General features: G+C 38.2%; 1 protein-coding gene across 3 annotated transcripts in view; it reads left to right on the top strand.

The window, feature by feature from the left end:
* Limch1 (LIM and calponin homology domains 1) overlaps positions 1-18,849 on the top strand; it is a gene marked incomplete at its 5' end in the record, with an annotated part of 320,988 nt that overhangs the window by 148,446 nt on the left and 153,693 nt on the right. For all 3 annotated transcript variants that reach the window (XM_013518053.1, XM_005391930.2, XM_005391928.2), the window contains 1 exon segment: positions 10,450-10,519. In XM_013518053.1, coding sequence (XP_013373507.1) covers positions 10,450-10,519 — 70 coding nt within the window.

Raw genomic sequence — 18,849 nt, 5'->3', positions numbered from 1 at the left:
TATTGTATTTGTTACGATAAACCTTTTAAATTCCAGCTGTAGACTACTTGGTGGTCCTTTGTTTTTTCAATTTTTATTTTTTATGAGTGTATGTTTGCAGTACATAATGATTACAGTCCTCATGGGGAGCTGCTACATGTATACATCACATCTTAATTCTTTTTGCATCCCCTTCCCTTCCCTTCCTTCCTCACTCCCTCCATCTCTTGGTTCCCTTTTGCAAAAGATCTATTGCCCTATTTCCTATTATCTATCATTTGTTTGCTCTCTATATTTTGGGTTTAGAGAAACCATGCTATATTTAAGCTTGAGGTGTCTGATTTACTTCACTTAACATTATGGTCTCAAGGTGCATCCCTTTTTCTACAAATGACTCGTTTATCCTTCTTTCCGGCAGAGTAGTACTCCATTGCATATAGATACTACATTTTCTTTATCCATTTATCTGTTGATGGACATATAGCCCATAAAGCTGAATTTTCTAAAGCACCAAGTTGTGGTATGAAGTAACTGGCTTAAGGGTTTGTAGCATAACTGTAGCTCTGCAGACTCTAGGGAGATCTTCATATCTGTTTGGGGTTCATTTTCTTCCTCCTGTAGAAATTGTGGTACAAATACTTTACCTCATCTTGGGGAGGAGCTTCTAGATGATAATATACTTCAGAAAGTACATAAATGTATACTTACCAGCATCATTGCTTTAAAGCATGCCATCCTCATTGAAAAGATGTAAATTCTAATTTATATAGAAGGGCAGTAGAGGTACTTAATTAGTTTACTGTGACTATTCTTGAATTTTATTCATATCTGTTTTGTTGAATGTCTCATCTGTTTCCTTATAAATTCAAAAAATGTCCTCAGTTTACTGCAAAATACAAGACAAGCAGGTGTTGGGCAATTCTTCAATGTGAATTCAATGTTATCTTTTATTGTTGCTTACTGTAAACTGTGGGCAGAATTGGGAGAATGTTTACATGAAAGAAATACAGCTGCCTTGGTTTTGAAAATAGTCTAAATACTTACAAGCCCATGACTTTTTTTTAATTGATAGTGAAACATTTAGAGAGAGTTCATAGTTTTCTTTTTTATTAAGGTCCAGCATTATAGTTTGCTTTATTTATTTTTACAACTTTGTAAAAATAGGAAGATTCTGCTATGTAAATATAATTCTATGAAGGATAAATGTAATGAACTATTTAAGACAGTTTTGTAAATCTAAATACATACAAAAGAATAGGAGTCATTGTTATAAAAATATTCATGTCTCTCAGATATGGAAGACACAAAGAGTGTCTAAAAGAAAATTTTCAATTGTGAATTTTGCAGTAGAGTTTGTTGTTTTTCTGCTAGCAACGAGACACAGTATCTGATAATAATAGTATTTCATTTAATTTTAAAAATATAAAATGATTAGAGAAGTAGTTGATCCAAAGTGCTGTGAATTGAATTTCTCTGGATAAATACACATAGGTATAGAAAAACATTTATAGAGAACTTATGTGAGAAGCACAATGCTGGCTTCTTACCATTTTATCTCTTTAAATGTTCATTAGGGAGATTGGCCTGTAGTTTTCTTTCTAATTGGGTCTTTCTCTGGTCTGAGTATCAGGCTAATGCTTGCTTCCAGGAATGAATTCGGGAGTATTGCTTCCCTTTCAACTTCATTAAAGAGTTTGAGAAGCAGTGGTGTTAAGTGTTTTCTAAATTTCTTATAGAATTCAGCAGTGAATACATCATGACCTGGGCTTTTCTTGTTGATAGGTTTTTAATTACATCTGTGATTTCATTGATTGATACTGCTTTATTTAGGATTTTTCTATCTTCTTGATTCAGCTTTGGTAATTTATATGTATCTAGGAATCTGTCCATTTCTTCTGCATTTGCTATCTTATTGGAATATAAGTTTTCAAAGTAGGTATAGATGGTCTTGTGGATTTCTGCAGGGTCCATCGTGATTTCACTCTTTTCATTCCTGATTGCGTGGATTTGAGTCTTGTCTTTTCCTTTTTTGATAAGGTTGGATAAGGGTTTGCTGATTTTATTTAATCTTTTGAAGAACCGACTTCCATTCATTGATTCTTTGTATTGCTTTTTAGTTTTCAGTGCATTAATTTCTGCTCTGATATTTATAATTCCCTCCCTCATATGAGCTTTTGGTCTAGCCTGCTCTTGTTTTTGTACCAGTTTGAGGTTCACCATTAAGTTGTTTATTTGTGCTTGCTCTGTTTTCCTGATATGGGTATTCCTGCTATAACTTTTCCTCTTAGGACTGCTTTTCTTGTGTTCCATAAGTTCCGGTAGGTTGTATTGTCATTATCATTTAATAGTAGAAGCTTTCTAATTTCTTCTTTGATTTCCATCTGTGACCCATTAGTTATTCTAGAGGGTGTTATTTAATTTCCATGTGTTTATGAAGTTCTTGTAGTTTCTTTTGCCATTGATTTCCAATTTCATAGCACTATTGTCTGATAATATGCATGGGATAATTTCAGTTCCTTTGCATTTACTTATGCATGTCCTATGAGCTAGCAGAAGGCCTATTTTGGAGAATGTCCCATATGCAACTAAGAAGAATGTGTATTCTAATGTTGTGGGTGGAACACTCTGTAGACATTTACTAAGTTCATTTGTTCAAAAGTTTGGTTCAGTTCTAATATTTCGTTGTTGATCTTTTGTCTAGTTGATTTGTCTTTTTGTGATAGTGGGATGTTGAGATCCCCCAATACAATTATATTAGTGCTTATTTGATTTTTCATGCCCATTAGTATTTGTTTTATATAGTTGGGTGCACTGGTGTTTGTTGCATATATATTTATGATTGTTATCTCTTCCTCTTGGATTGTTCCCTTTATAAGGATGTAGTGACCTTCTTTATCTCTCTTAATCAGTCTTGGCTTGAAATTCACTTGGGCTGCAAATAGAATAGCTACCTCTGCTTTTTTCTGGGTTCCTTTCACATGGAGTATTGTTGACTTTCAGTCTTTGAATTTCTTTTTGAATTAAATGTGTTTCTTGTATACAGCACATTACTGGATCTTGCTTTTTGATCCATTCTGCTAGTCTGTGTCTTTTAACTGGTGAATTGAGACCACTAACATTGATGATTGTAACCACCCATCATATGTATTGACTTATCCTTGTCATGTTATTTTCCTGTTGTTGGTTCCCCCCTTTTCTCTTTACTGTGCTTGTTTAATTGTTTGCCTTGCCTGGTGGTTTCCTTCTGTTGGGGTTCATGAAGCTGTAATCTTTGTTATCTCTTTCTAGAATGTCCTTCAAAGCATTTTAGAGTGCTGGTTTGGTGGTCATAAATTTTCTCAGATGTTCTTTGTCATGGAAGTATCTTATTTCTCTATCAGTTTTGAAAGATAGTTTTGTTGGGTACATCAATCTGGGTTGAAGGTTGTTTTCCTTTAGAACATGAAATGCTTTACTCCTAACTCTCCTTGACTTCAGGATTTGTGCTGAGAAGTCAGCTGTGATTCTAATGGTATTTCCTTTATAGGTGATTTGTTTCTTTTCCCTAATAGCTTTTAAGATTCTATTCTTGTGTTCAATTTCTGGAATCTTGACTATGATATACCTGGCTATCGATTTTTTTATTGTGGCTAATTTGAGTTCTGTGTGCCTCACTTATCCTATATATCAAATTCTTTTTCTCTACCAGGGAAGTTTTCTACCATGATATCCATGAACAGTTTTTTTGTTATCATTTGTGCCCTCTGCTTTTTCATTGACTCCAATCAATCTTAAGTTATTCTCCTTTGCCTCATCTAGCAGCTGCTGTATTGATTTCTCATGGTATCTTGCTATTTTTAAGAAATCTTTCTTTTCATGATTGCTAATTGCAAATCTGTCTTCTATATCTGAGATCCTGTCCTCACATTGACTTAACCTGCTGTGAATACTTTCAGTGGAATTTTTATTCTCCTGGATGCCTGCTTGAATCTGCCTTATGGATACCTTTTCTTTCCTATGCTGAACATTTATGGCTTCTATAATTTTCTTAATCTCTATTTTTGTCTGTATCTGCTGTACAGTCACTAAACATGGTTTTCATTGTGGACACCATCTCTATAGTTATCTGAGAAATTATTTCTTACTTGATTTTCTCTAGAGCCTCATTCAATTGCTTTGTTGTTACCACTCCAGAGAGGCCAGGTGAGTGGCTTTTGAATTGTCCTACCTCACTGCTCCCTGGATTTGCTTTTGGTGAACTAGCTGTCTGGGGTTGCATCTTGTTTAAGTGTCTTCTCATTTTCTTTTCTTTTTTTTTTTTTTTTTGTTTAATTCCTGGGGTGATGCTTATAAAATGCCTGTTGTGGGTTGCTTTATTGCTGGTATTTAGAACCCTTAGGAAATGACTACTCCTCTGAGGTATGTTCTAGGTATAGCTGGTTCTTGGGTTTTGAGTCTGTTGCAAGATCCTACCTCTCCAGTTTGTTGGGGATGAGAAGTTGCTACTTGTTTGGCCCAGCCCCATTCTTTGGCTCTGTGTCACAGTATTTTCTGTGACCTTTAGTCAATCTCGGTCTTGTAATATCAGGAAGAACAATTGTTTAGAACAATTATGTCACTTTTGGCTATAGTGATACCATTCGCAGTAACAATAGCATTAGACACAGCCTAGAAAATGACAACCTGAGCTAACCATTAATTTGCTTCCTTGGGCTTTAATTCATGCTTGAGATCCTTCCTGGGTCCAGGGGACCCACTTCTCTCCTTCTTGTCTTCTTCACATTGCTGTATTCCAGTGTCTGTATGGTGACTCTTGAGAGGCTTTTTCTCGGCTGCTTACCACTCCACCCATGCTTCACATTTTACAGGTGAGAAAATTGAGGCTCCAAGGATGAAGGCATTGTTCAAGGCTAGTGTATGAGTTGAATTGTGTCCCCCTAAAAGACATGCTCCAGTCCTGATTCCCAGTGCCTGTGAATGTAGCACTGTTTGGAAATCTTTGTCTCTTAAGCTGCACTGACACCTATGCTACTGATATCCTTATATTTTTGTATTAGAGTTGAAAAAACTGAGGTTAATGGATTTATCCAAGGTAACACCCATAGTAAATGACAGAGCCTGGCTTTGAATTCAGTCAGTTGAACTCTAGAGCCTATGCTCTCAACCCATCTCCTGTATAGTCTATGTCCTCATAGCTCAATGTGCATCAGTAAGGCACACCCTCCAGTTAAACTGTGCAGCCTCTAAGATGTACAGTTGGTGCTTTACATCAATGGATTCAACCAACCTCAGTAAAAAAAAAAAATTTAAAGTGCATCTCTGCTGTATAAGTAACAGGCTTTTTTTTAGGTCATTACCCTCTAAACAATACAGTAACAATAAAATAGCATTTACATGTAATAAGTACTATAAGCAATCTAGAGATGATTTAAAGTGTACAGGAGTGTGTAGGTTATATACAAATATTATACCATTTTATATCATTCTTGTCTCTATTACCTTCACATTTCTCAATATAGTAATATACAGTGATATCAAAGTATTGCAAAGAATTTACCTTAATCTTGGATTGCATGAATTATAACAGAAGTCAGTAAACTTTCTGTAAAGGATAGATTGATAAAGATTATATGCCTTGTGAAGCATGTGTTCTTTGTCTTAACTACTGAAATCTGCTGTTATAGCACAAATATGCTCCAGACAATACATAAATGAATGTGTGTGGCTGTGTACCAATGAAACCATTGAAAAAAACAGGTGTTGGGCCACATTGACCAATGGGTTGTAGCTTGCTGACTCTTGAATCATTTCTCTTAGCCTGGTGTGCAGAAATTTTACTTAACTACTCCATTCTTGAAGTAAATACTTCCATTCTAAAATCTTTCTTTTTAAAAAAATGTGTATTTTTTTATTATTGCGTATTTTCAGTACTGTCTTGGTTACTTTTCTCTCATTGCTGAGACAAAATACCTGACACCCAAAATTAAGGAAAGAAAGGTTTATTTAGTTCACAGGTTGTGGAGGTTTCAGTTCATACTCGGCTGGCTCCAAGGCGTGTCCCATGGCAGAGGGCAACAGTTCATGGTGGCAGAAGATAGCAAAAGCAACAGCAAAAGGGAGCAGCGGTGGCAAGCAGCCTCTTTCCCTCTCACCCCAGGGTGGGTGTAGCACTCACATCCATAATTCCAACACCAGACCATGAATCAATCATACATCTAGAAGCCTGCCCCATGACTGCATGAGGCTTTGGGGGGACATGCAGACACAACCATAGCAAGTACATAATAGCTACATTCATTGTGTGGAGTTTGTACATGCACATAACACATCTTAATTCTTCTTTGTCCCCTTCCCTTTCCCTCCCTCCCTGCCCCTTGCAGCGCTTGACCCCATTCCCATTTGGAAAAGCTCTATTTCCATTTTTAAAATTTTCTTTCTTTTTGATTCTTTTCTTTTCCTTCTTTCTCCCCATCTATCTCTTGTTCTCCTTCCCACTGGAAAAAAATTTCCCTACTTCCTATTACCTATCCTTCATTTTGCTCTTTATTTATATTTTGTGTTTCTCATATAAGAGAAATCATTCAATATTTAACTTTACGTGTCTGCTTTATTTCACTTAACATTATGGTGTCAAAGTGCATTCATTTACCTACAAATGTCTCAGGTTTTTTATGGCAGAGTACTACTCCATTGTGTGTAAATACCACATTTTCTTTATCCATTCATGTACTGATGGACATATAGGCTATTTCCAAGATTTAGCTATTATAAATTATGCCGCTATACACATGCATATGGGTATATCACTGCAATATGATGACTTCTGGGAAGTAACTGTACCTAAAAGGGAAATATCTGCATCAAATGAAATTTCTATTCTTAGCTTTTTGAGGAATCTGCATTTTGATCTTCATAATGGTTGTACTAGTTTACATTCCCACCAACAATGTGGAAAGGTTCCTTTTCCCCCACAGTCTCACTAGCATTTGTTTTATTTGATTTTTTCATGATAGCAATTCTTTCTGGAGTAAGATGGAATCTCAGTATTGTTTTAATTTGCATTTCTGTAATGGCCAGCTATGTTGAAAATTTTCTCATGTATTTATTAGCCATCTGTATTTCATCAGGAAAGTGTCTAATTATTTCAGATGCCCATTTCTTGACTGAGTCTTTTGTTTTTGGGGGACGTAATTTTTTTTGAGTTCTTTATATATTCTTTTTTATTTTTTATTTTTTTATTTTGTTTTTTTATTTTAAAGAGAATAGTTAAAAAAAGAACAATAGCAGAATACAAACAAAAAAAGCAAGGACATTAAAAATTATATGGTGTTTCAAACCAAATGATAGGGATTAACAGTGGTTGCAACATTACATATTGTTATCTTCAACAAAGTTGCTCAGATTACCAGATGTAAGAACAGAAGATTGATCAAACCATTAAAGGGAATAAGAAAATAATAATTTAAAAGAACATTGAGACAATGCATAGACAGGTGGTTTATTGAGGGGAACAGTTGATTAAAATTTTTTTGTATATTGACCAATTTTGCATGCTTATATCTGGTAATCTGAGCAATTTATGTGAAGACAACAATATGCAGTATAGCAACCATTGGTGAATTCCTACAATCATGTCTAGTAAAACTGTCCTTTATTCTTAGTCCTCTGTCTGAGGAAGAGGTAGCAAAATTTTTTTTACCATTCTGTAGGTTGTCTCTTCACTCTATAGGTTGCCTTCCTTTTCTGTAAAGAAGTTTTTAAATTTGATGTGATCCTATTTGTTGATTCTTGGTCTTATTTCTGTATCATTGGGCGTTGTTTTCAGAAAGTCCTTGCCTATGCCTATGTCTTCAAGATGTTTATCTACTAGGGGCTGGGGATTTAGCTCAGCGGCAAAAGCGCCTGCCTGGCAAGTGCAAGGTCGTGAGTTCGGTTCCCGGTACCGGAGAAAAACAAAAAAAAAAAAAAAAAAAAAAAAACAAGATGTTTACCTACTTTATCTTCCAGCAGATTGTTTGTATTTTAACATTTAGACCTTTGATCCACTTTGAGTTTAGTCTATAGTGAGGCATATGTGTCTATATTCAATCTGCTGCATGTGGATATCTAGTCGTCCCAGAATCATTTATCAAAGAGGCTATCTTCCCTCCATTATATATTTTTGGCCCCTTTGTTGAAGGTCAAATATTGAAAGTATCTGGGGTTGTTTCTGCTTCCTCTGTTCTGTTCCATTGATCCACATTTCTGTTTTTGTGGTAGTACCATTCAGCTTTTATCACTGTAGCTTTTTAATATAACTTTAAATCTGGAATTATGTTGCCTCCTACTTCTTTGCTATTGTTAACCAGAATTGCTTTTGCTATTCTGAGTCTTTTCTAGTTCCACATGAATTCTAGGATTATTTTCTCTAGATCAGTGAGGAATGCTGTGGGTATTTTGATTGAGATTGTGCTAAATCTATATATCAATTTTAGAAGTGTGGGCATTTTGACTATATTGGTTCTGCACATCCAGGAACATGGAACATCTTTCCATTTTCTGATGTCTTCTTCAATCTCTTTTTTGAGAGTGATGTAATTTTCCTTGTAGAGGTCTTTTACTTCCTTGGTTAGGTTAATTCCTAAGTATTTAATTTTTCTTAATGCTACTGTGAATGGTATTATTTTCTTAATTTCTTTCTCAGTGAATTCATTGTTAATGTATAGAATTGCCATTTTTGTGTGTGTGTGTGTGTGTTGATTTTATAGCCTGCTACATTGCTGAATTTGGTTATTAATTCTAGAACTCTTTAGTGGAATTTTTTGGGTCTTATAAATAGAGGATCATCTCATCTGCATATAACTACGCTTTTGACTTCTTCTTTTCCTTTATAAATCCCTTTTATTTCTTTCCCTTGCCTGACTGGTCTGGCTAATGTTTCAAGGGCTATGTTAAACAAGGGTGGTGATAGTGGACATACTTCTCTTGTTTCTCATTTTTTTTTTTTTTTTTTTGGTTTTTTTGGTTTTTCTCCGGTACCGGGAACCGAACTCACGACCTTGCGCTTGCCAGGCAGGCGCTTTTGCCGCTGAGCTAAATCCCCAGCCCCTTGTTTCTCATTTTTGAGGGAAAGCCTTCAGTTTTTCTCCATTTAATATGATGTTGGCAGTAGGTTTGTTGTAAATGGCTTTTATCAGGTTGAGATAAAGTCCTTCTGTACCTATTTTCTTCAGGGTTATTGTTATGAATGAATGTTGGATTTTGTCAAAGGCTTTTTCTGCATCTATTGAGATGATCATGTGATTTTTGTCCTTTCTTTTGTTATTGTGATGGATTACATGTATTGATTTACATATGTTGAACCATCCCTGTATCCTTGGGATGAAGCCTACTTTGTCATGGTGTATGATCTTTTTGATGATTTGTTGCATTCTGTTTCCCAGTATCTTGCTGACGATTTTTGCATCTGTATTCATCTCTGGAACAGTGAGGTGCATCATTAGGTGCTTTGGGCTTGCTCTCTTTTTTGATGTGGGCATTCACACCTATCAGCTTCCGTCTTAGGACTGTTTTCATTATGTACCATAAGTTCTGGTACGCTGTACTGCATTATCATTTAATTATAGGTACTCTCATTTCTTTTTAATTTTTTTCTGTAACCCACTGATTATTCAAGAAAGCACAACCTCTTACTTTCAATTATTCCTTCATAAATAACCTATTTTACAAATACTGCAGTCTACTATGTTACCCTGATGCAACTTTATTTGAGTTTTACAACTTGCCTTTATTTTTTTCACTCTGAATTTATATTTCCTGAAGACAAGAAGTTATAGCTGTTTCTCTTGCATTCCTTTGCTTGTATTACCATTTTTATATGAGTTCAACCTTACTCTAAAAATCTTTTGCTCAGATATCTTTTGTACCTAGGGAATTGTGGTCAGCCTGGTTCAAAATCTTTAGGATATTACTGGTTAACCTCTTACTAAATATACTCTACACTTTTTGGTGAAGCTCAACCCCTTTTAACAAGCTACTCTGCTCAAAGAGCAAATAGGGTCTGGAGGCAGGATCTGTCTTGGCAAATCACTTGCAAAGATGAATGTTGGTCTCTGAACTTACTGAGTCCCTGGAGAGACCCTTGCCTTAGCCAGGAGAACTGGCAAGGAGTCTTTTATGCATTGTATACCTGCCTGCTATTCTAGGCAGTTCCCATACAACCTCAGTCCAGCTCACGTCTTTGTCCATTCCCTTGAAGCACCTCCTGTTCTCTTACCATCCTCCTCTGCTAACATTTCCAAATTCTAAAACTCTCCCTGCCATGGACACACTTGATGTTGGCAAAGCTTTTCAGTTATATGCATGAAGGCTGATAGATGATTGAGATTTACTACATGCTTTAAATTCACAGCTTTTCCTATTCAGCAATTTAGCTGTAGCTCCGGATAAAGGTAATTTGTGTGATCCATCCTGCTTTATGTCTCACTTGACATTCTGCCTTTTTCATGACAGGTTGCTGAATGCTATAAAGCCAGGACTTGTTAAAAAGATCAATAGATTGCCTACCCCCATTGCAGGATTGGTGAGTATCCAGAATTGAGATTTATTTTCCAATATTCCTTTACTCTAACCTAAGGGTCATGACAATATCATTTATTACAGTCTCTCCTGCAGTTTATACCCTACTTGAATGAGAATGCATTGAATCCATTAAATGAAGAGGTCACTGAAAAATGAAAAATTCCAGTGATGTCTAAATGGCATCTTAATCTTTGTTTGTATTTTTTCCATGAGTGATAAAGTCCTTCAGCCTTCAAGAGGTAAATTTGTTTTGGGGTGAGAGGCTGATAATTGGGTTGACCCCAGGAGAGGAATGTGATTTTAATTGCATTTTCTCATTTCAGTGCCTCGCCACATTCCCCAGCTCTGAAATGCAGGGGAGGTGGAGAGAAAGAGGATTTCAAAAGAAAGCAGCACTTTCATAATCAGTTGCTGTTTCAGTCTATTTGAGTTTAAATATCACTATTCTAACTATTTTTAAACCAACAATTCTAAAGACATAACAGGTACTGATGTGGTCCCACGTCAGTGGGAGGACTGTTTACACACAGCTTTTGCCCTTCTGAACCTGCTCATCTGAAAACTACAGAACGTCATTAGAAGCAAGATTCTTTTCATGTATTGATATGGTTCATAATTTCTGGCAACTCACTTTAATCATTTAATTGATGTCATATGTGTTGAAAAAGAAAAAAGAAGCCAGGCATGGTGGCACATACCTGGAAACCCAGCTACTTGGAAAGCTGAGGCAGGAATTTAAGGTCAGCCCAGTCAACTTAGGCTCTGTCCCCAGAGCAAACATTTTTTTAAAGGAGCTGTAGCTCAGTGGTAGAACACTTGCCAGGCATGCATAATGCTCTGTATTCAATCCCCAGAGCTGCACAAAAAGAAAAAGGAAAAAGGTGGGAGATCAGGGGAACAACCTATTCTTAATTCTGGAAAAAACTCATCACACACATGCACGTATGCACACATGTGTGTGCATACCGGGCTGGGGGTGACTCACTGATTGTGTCTATTATGAGAGCCTTCTGTGCAAGTATTTTTGCAGCAAACAATGAGAAAAATGTCAAGAATTTAGGCAGGATCCTACATAGACCTTAGTGATTGTTTTAAAGTTTCTAAGCCATATTACAATAAATAACTAAGATTAGATGTGACAAAACCCAATTGTGTTTGAAAACTATGGGGGTCCTGTAGTGGAGAGCATAGCGTCAGCAAGCTGAATGAATTGGATGCTTTCTTTATTTCATAAATTGCTATTTCTGTGGATGTATTTGATTTCCAGTATTGGTTGGTAGTGAGTTAATAATTAGTCATTATAAATCTTTCTGATTTTGTTTGTCAAAATCATACAGCCAAGTAAGTTAACACATAGGTGGATAGGTAGATAGATAAATTTAAGAATAATGGATTTGAATAATTTTTTTTTTTTTGGCTTTTCTCCGGTACCGGGAACCGAACTCACGACCTTGCGCTTGCCAGGCAGACGCTTTGCCGCTGAGCTAAATCCCCAGCCCTGGATTTGAATAATTTTATATAATAAGTAATATGTGGACATTATATTAGATTTTAGCTATACTATATATGTATTAGTATGTACATACATTAATTATTTTAGACCTTTTTATCAAATCCATTGCTTCCAAATGTTAAAGCCCTGGTCTTGATGATTCTAACAAATACCTGTTTAGCGCCATGTCTGAGGCATCTCCTGATCCTGGACCTTGGGGTTTCATGTTACAAGAGCAGAACTCAGAGCAGAAAATTGAAAAAGGCCCCAGGGAAACTCTGTGAATAGAAGCAAGGAGCTGTGCCTCTGGTAGTTAAGGGGCAAAAGGGCTTGACACCACAGATTAAAATGGAAATCATAAATAATTTTAGAAAAATTGTGGTGTTGGGGACACATGCACTTATGTTTACATAATTTCTTCTAGAAATAGCAAATCTCTAATGTAAGTGTCACGTATGTTGTGTCTACTTGGGAGGAGTCCGACAGTATGATGCAAGCGAGCTGGGGGCCTCAGCGCCGCTCCTCCCATTCGTGAGTTCACTGCATTCCTGCTCTGCCCTTTCATCTGGATTTCCCTTGTCCTTTCCATCATTTTTCCTTTTCCTTACCCTTTTCTTTTTTTTTGGTACCAGGAATCAAACTCATGACCTCAGGCTTGCCAGGCAAGCGCTTATGCTGCTGAGTTACATCCCCGGTCCCTCCTTATCCTTTTCTAACACTTCTCCAGTTACTTTCATCTTCTGTCACTTGTATCTTCTTTGCTGATTTATTATCGTTAGCCCACATTTAACATTTTAGTGTTAAACGTTACTCACTTCACCACTGTAGTAGTTACACAGTGTTTTCCTAAATATAGTCAACTACTGCCCATTCTTAAAGGATCCTGAATCTACAAATTTGAGCAACCCCTTTTTCTTTCTTCCACTTACCTTCAGATCAACATTTCCAGCAGTACACTAACAGGAACCCTGGCAGGAAACAGAACTGATGTGTCCCCCTCCATAACTTTCAGGGTCTCTCTTCAAACCCATAGGCTGAGGGGAGACCCTCTGTGCCCATGTTCTTGTCTCTCTTCCTGACTTTAGCTCTGTACAACGTTGACCCAATCAGCATTCCTCACCCCGTGCTGTCCCCTCAACTCTGGACCTGGAGATCTGTCTATTGGACAGCTTTCTCTAGATGTCCTTCAAGCCCCTCAAACTCAGCAAATTCAAATCAGACTCAGATGGCCTCTCCCACCCACCTATTGCCCGATGTCAGTACAGCAATCTTAGAAAGGCCATCAGGGAGCTTGGCAACTTACCCTAAACCTTCTACTAGCTCCATCTCCTGGCCACTGTTCTAGTGCAGGCTGTCCTTGTCTCTTACTTGGAATTTTTGTGAGGAGTGGGTAGGAACTTCAAATAAATACTAGGTTTGAAGATGGTGAAGACCATCTTGGGTTGATAGAAATGTAGCCTTTGTGGGGGTGTATTTTTCACATGACATTTTCTTTGTCCTGATATTCATGACAGTCAAGAAAGGGAAGACAGAAGCTGGGTGTGGTGGTGAACACCTGTAATCGAAGCACTTGAGAGGCTGAGGCAGGAGAACTGCTGTGAGTTTGAGGCCATCCTGGGCTATATAGTGAGTTTAAGGCCAGCTTGAATGGCATAGTGAGACCCTGTCTCAAAAACCAAAACAAAATAAACAAAAAAAAAAAAAAAAAGAAAGAAAGAAAGAAAGAAAAAAAGAAAAAGAAACAGTAGAGATTCCCTCAAAGAAGACCTTGAAGTTGGTTTGTCCTTTCTCAGGGGATTGGCAGGCCACTACCATCTACTGACCAAGAAGATTGTAGTAGCAGGGGCAGAGAGATCTGAGAAGGGCAGCAGCGGGGTTTCCATGCCTGGAAGCTAAGCTTTTGCGTCTTAATGGCCTGGTGCTGAGAAACCAGTCCATTCGGATGGCCCAGCTGCTTGACTTGAAGATAAATGGACAACTGTGTTTTCACATAGCAATCCCAAATTATAAACACGTGTAGATTTACAAAGGCATGAATAGGTGTATTTTAGTCCCTGAGTTGGGCTGTGCTTACAAAGAATTCAGGGGTGAAGGTGTTAAAACAAAGTAGTTGAAAATCATTTCCTGGCAAGAATGCAAAGAGCCTGGATCCGGGTCTGTGTTTCCTCTGCAACGATTGCTGACACATGAAGCCGTACAGTGACTGCCTGCAGATGCTCGCATTCTTCTTTAGGTGTTAGTGATACTTTAGCCACCGCCAGAACAGAGAGACCTCAAGTTTAGTTCTGGGCATACCAAGGCCTTTTCAGAAGCTGCCCTTCAGTGGGCCGGCTCCTCAGCATGGTGCAATCAAGTCACATCGTGAAACTCAGTGGTCATTAACGGTCCTGTGGAGGTTGTTTCATCCTCTGTCCTTGTTTAGCGTAGGAGTTTGGGGATTAAGCTTTTTCTTGTGAGATTTTTATTCTGATAGCCATTTGCATGAGTGTCTGTGAGTTACAAGTAGAAATAGATGATATTTAGGGACTGTACCCTTAGAAAAACCATTTTAGAGCTGTCACAAAATATTTGCTTGATCTTACGTATGAATTCATAAGAATAAGAGTGATCTTACAGATGGAAGGACATCTTAGATATATTTATTTTAAGATGAGGACAGGTGAGTTACAAGGGAACAGTTATTTGCCCAAGATTAGATACGCAGTAAAGACTGAGGTAGATCCCCTATCCTGACCCCCTTTCACCCTAGTTGTTTTGTGGCCATGTGTTCTTAGTTGAGGATAGAACACATGTTAATGACAAGTTATCTTGCTTTTTGTGAGAAATAGGAAAGCAAAGATTCACTTTCCACCTCTTGCTCCCCTGACCTTTGGGCTAATACATTCAAAATATCTTTCCTAACTCTGAAAGGCTCCACTTCCCAAAATGCCTCTTAGCCAGAAGAATGGTGGAAATTTGACTCACAGAGGCGCAGTATCACAGAGCAGGAAGCTGAAAGGTAGAACTGTCCTCCTATCTAGTAATCTTCACTCGCCCAGAAATGCATTTTTTTAAAGAAAAAGGATGTATTTTTCTCTAATCAAATCTCAAATATGGTTAGAGCTCAGCTTTGTGAAATGAATAAAAATGTAAATTTTCGTAAATTCTGTAGACCTTAGGAAGCTTTCAAAAGGTATCTGCTTTATTTTATGGAACTGATAACAGAACATTTAACATTTCATTGCTGGAGGGAGGGCAGATTGAGGAAATGATGAAAGGGCTGGAGAGATTTCCACGTTATGAGAAGATTAAAAGTACTGTTTTGGGAAAAGATAGATGTGTGAGCTGCTGAAAGCTAAGGAGCAAGAGTGAAAAGCCTGGATGCAGCATCATGGTTTTAGGAAGATGGCAGTGCACTTAGTTTGGGTACCCAGTGTTGTGAGTGTCTGTAGCCAGGAAAAAAGTCTTCTGCAAATGCTACCGGGGGTAGGATTAGCGCTTGTGTGGCCAGCTCACCCTTACGAGCACCTTATGTTTTGGGTGTTTGTTCTACAGCTTTTATCTCCCTTAATGGTTACTTCAGAAAAATCTGGTCAAAGGTCTGCTGTGTGCTTCTACCTCTTTCAGTTAGGGTATTGCTTGAGGCCATGAAGGAGACAAAGCAGGTGATGAGAGGCCAGTGGCACTGCTACAGTAGTGATGCCCATCGCTCGGAGTCAGACACCTGCTGTGTACCAGCCACAGTGCTAGACCACCCTTCTTAATCTTTTCAGTGGGCCTGTAATGTCATCATTATTGCTGTACCCTTACTAATCGCAGGAAACCAACATTCAAAGAACCAAGTTACCGGCTTTCCAATTAAAGAGACAGAATTAGTTGGAACCTGGGTTTGCCCAACTTTGGCCCAACCCATTTGCAGTATCTTTCCTAATTTGTCCACTGTACCACCTCATTGCTATCTGGCCTCGTCATGTAGAATGAAGTTCTGCACTGTGGATTATCTGTTTGGAAGCCTTAACCTCTAAGGAGATCCGAGATAGTTTCTTCCCTTTCTCATTTCAGATGAATCGATTCCAAAAACTTGAGGCAAGGACCTAGTTTATGAAGCTCTAAATATAACATTCTGCTATCACCCCTATTAAGTCAAGCTCCGTGTGGCTACACTTCAAGCACCATAGTCGGTGAAACACCAATCTGGCAACTGATGATAATCAGAAAGCGTTGGAAATCTTTGCTGAAGTCTTTCTTTTTTAAATTTCATTTTAAAGAGAAAAGAACAAAAACAAAATAACAAAAACAAAGACAAAAACAAAACAACACAAAAACTATAAAAATGGCACAAGGGGCTGGGGATTTAGCTCATCAGCACAGTGCCTGCCTGGCAAGTGCAAGGTCGTGAGTTCAATTCCCGGTACTGGAAAAAAACAAAACAAAACAAACAAACAAACAAAAAGATATAGAATTTCAAAACAAGATGACAGGAACTCAATAATGGTTGTTGTATTACTTACTGTTATCTTCCAAGTAGTTGCTCAGATTACCAGATAGAGGTATGGAAGGTTGACCAAACAATTAAACATTAACTGTTCCTTTTAATAAGCCAATAGAAATTAGTAGTACAATTATTTTAGCTATCTTGTGTATATAAACGTATATTTTTTTCCTCTTTCTTTCTTTTCTCCTTTCCCTCATCCCAGTTGTTCTTTCCTATTGAGCAGTTTCTTTCCCTTTCACAAAATCTATTGTTCCTTTCAGATTTTATTTATGCTTTCAGGTTCTTACACTAGGGAGACAATACAGTGTTTACACATGTGGGTCTGATTTGTTTCACTTATGAGTGTGGTTTGTAATTGCATCCATTTAGCTATAAAAACCTCAAGTTTATCTTTCTTTATAGCTGAGTAATACTCCATTGTATAAAAATATCACATCTTTTTTATCCACTCCTCAGTTGATGGGCATTTGGGTTGTTTCCAAGATTTAGCTATTACAAATTGTGCTGCTATAAACATGGGTGCACATATATTGCTGTGGTATGATGTTTTTACTTCTTCTGGGAAAATACCCAGAAGGGGAATAGCTGGGTTAAATGGAATGCTGAAATCTTTCAAAAAAAGCCTGAAACAATTCTACTGATATAGTCAACCTCCCTAAAATGCCCTCCTTTCTTTCTCTCTTTCTCTACACACACACACACACACACACACACACGTCTCATGTACACATGTCTAATGTTCACTAGCTCCTTCCAAAGCTGTCCCTGCCCTGAATCTCCCAGCCACACTGTACTACCACTTCCCTTTTTTTCTCCTTACCTTTTTTTCTTCCATTGCTGTCAGCCTTTTGTGGTGCCAGTCAGTCCAGCTAAACAGCTCTCCTTGCCCAAGATGGTGATTTGGGACAACAGACACAGAATTCTCACTCCTGGGTGCGGGAGGAGGCAAGGCTTAGAATACCACCCGCGTGTATTGTTCCTGCTTCCCTGTGCTCTTGGTGGTCACTGTGTGGCTCAGTTGGGCAGCTCCGGAGGTTGCCAGACTCTTCTTTTGAAGGCAAGTAAGAACTGGTAGCTGAGTGATGTTCTTTGTGGAGGAAACATATTTCCCTGAGGGAAATGAATAGATCTTGTGCAGTGTCTCAGCCAAAACTGAATTTAATGACACATTTTCCTTTATCCTCATCCTTGGCACAGTGTGAGGAACCTCGTTTATGTTCTCACACCCTACACAGAAGGAATGCTCAATTTACTGCTCTCAAGTTCGGTGCCAAGGCCAAGCTCAAGTTGGAATAGTAGCTAACATTTTAGTAGCTTTAGATGTAAAAGGGAACAGACTGTAGAGAAAAACAACAGTCACACAAGGCCTTTGGTACATTTAACCCTGTGTTCACCTAAACGGTAGAATATGAACTTGGGGTGTCTTCGTTTACTTGATGCCTCGCAGATCGATATGGCTTGTGTGCTGCTGGCTGTCACAGCCTCCATAGTTGGCTTGTAAAAGTACAGTCTGTCTTAAGGCCCTCATCTTCTCAAATAACTTTATATGTCTCTCCAGTGCCTATGGGATAAAATCCAAAAAAACTTGCATGGTTTCAAAGGCTCTTCCTGAGTAACAGTGTAGGGCTATCTCACACCACACACATCGCTGTTAGGAACCGTCTGTGCATCTAGTTTATGATCTAATCCAAAAGCCTTGGCTGCACAGTGAGCACAAAGATACAAGTATATCCGCTGGTGAGAGCCATGCTCCACAGTGAGCTGGATGATTCAAAAGCCTGCACTGTTCCAAGCTGGCCTTTGGTTGTTCACTAATGTGCTTGGATCAAACCAGCAAGTTAATCTCCTTGTCTGTAGTGAGGGGAGATACTTGGGAGGACTCAGTAAGAATTTCTGTCCCTCCACTAATCGTGCTTATTATTTTCCGTCTGGTTTTCTTGTTTGAGTGTATTACTTATAGACTGCTGTGTAACTTACTGGCTTCAAACAACAGTTTATTATCTCATAGTTCCTGGAGGTCAGGAATCAGGGCGAGGCTTAGGTGGGTCACCTTTCCAGTATCTCTCACAAGGCTTCATTCAAAGTATTGGTCAGTGTCATTTTAAGTGTTGGCTGGGGCAGGATCCTCTTCTTTGCTGATTTATGTGAATATTACAGGGTGCAGTTCCTCTTTAGCTGTTGATTAAAGCTATCCTTAGTTCCTGCCCATGTAGACTTTTCATATACAGCTCATAGTGTGTCAGCTAGCTTCAGCAAACTAAGTAAACAAGGACAGGGAGTGGGGGGGAGAGAGAGAGAGAGAGAGAGAGAGAGAGAGAGAGAGAGAGAGAGAGAGAGAGAACAAGGGGGGAGGATAAAATGAAAG

The sequence above is a fragment of the Chinchilla lanigera genome, unplaced genomic scaffold (genome assembly GCF_000276665.1).
Source record: "Chinchilla lanigera isolate Chin_1 unplaced genomic scaffold, ChiLan1.0 scaffold00042, whole genome shotgun sequence".
Classification (NCBI taxonomy): Eukaryota; Metazoa; Chordata; class Mammalia; order Rodentia; family Chinchillidae; genus Chinchilla; species Chinchilla lanigera.
This window is presented reverse-complemented; position numbering and strand designations above follow the sequence as displayed.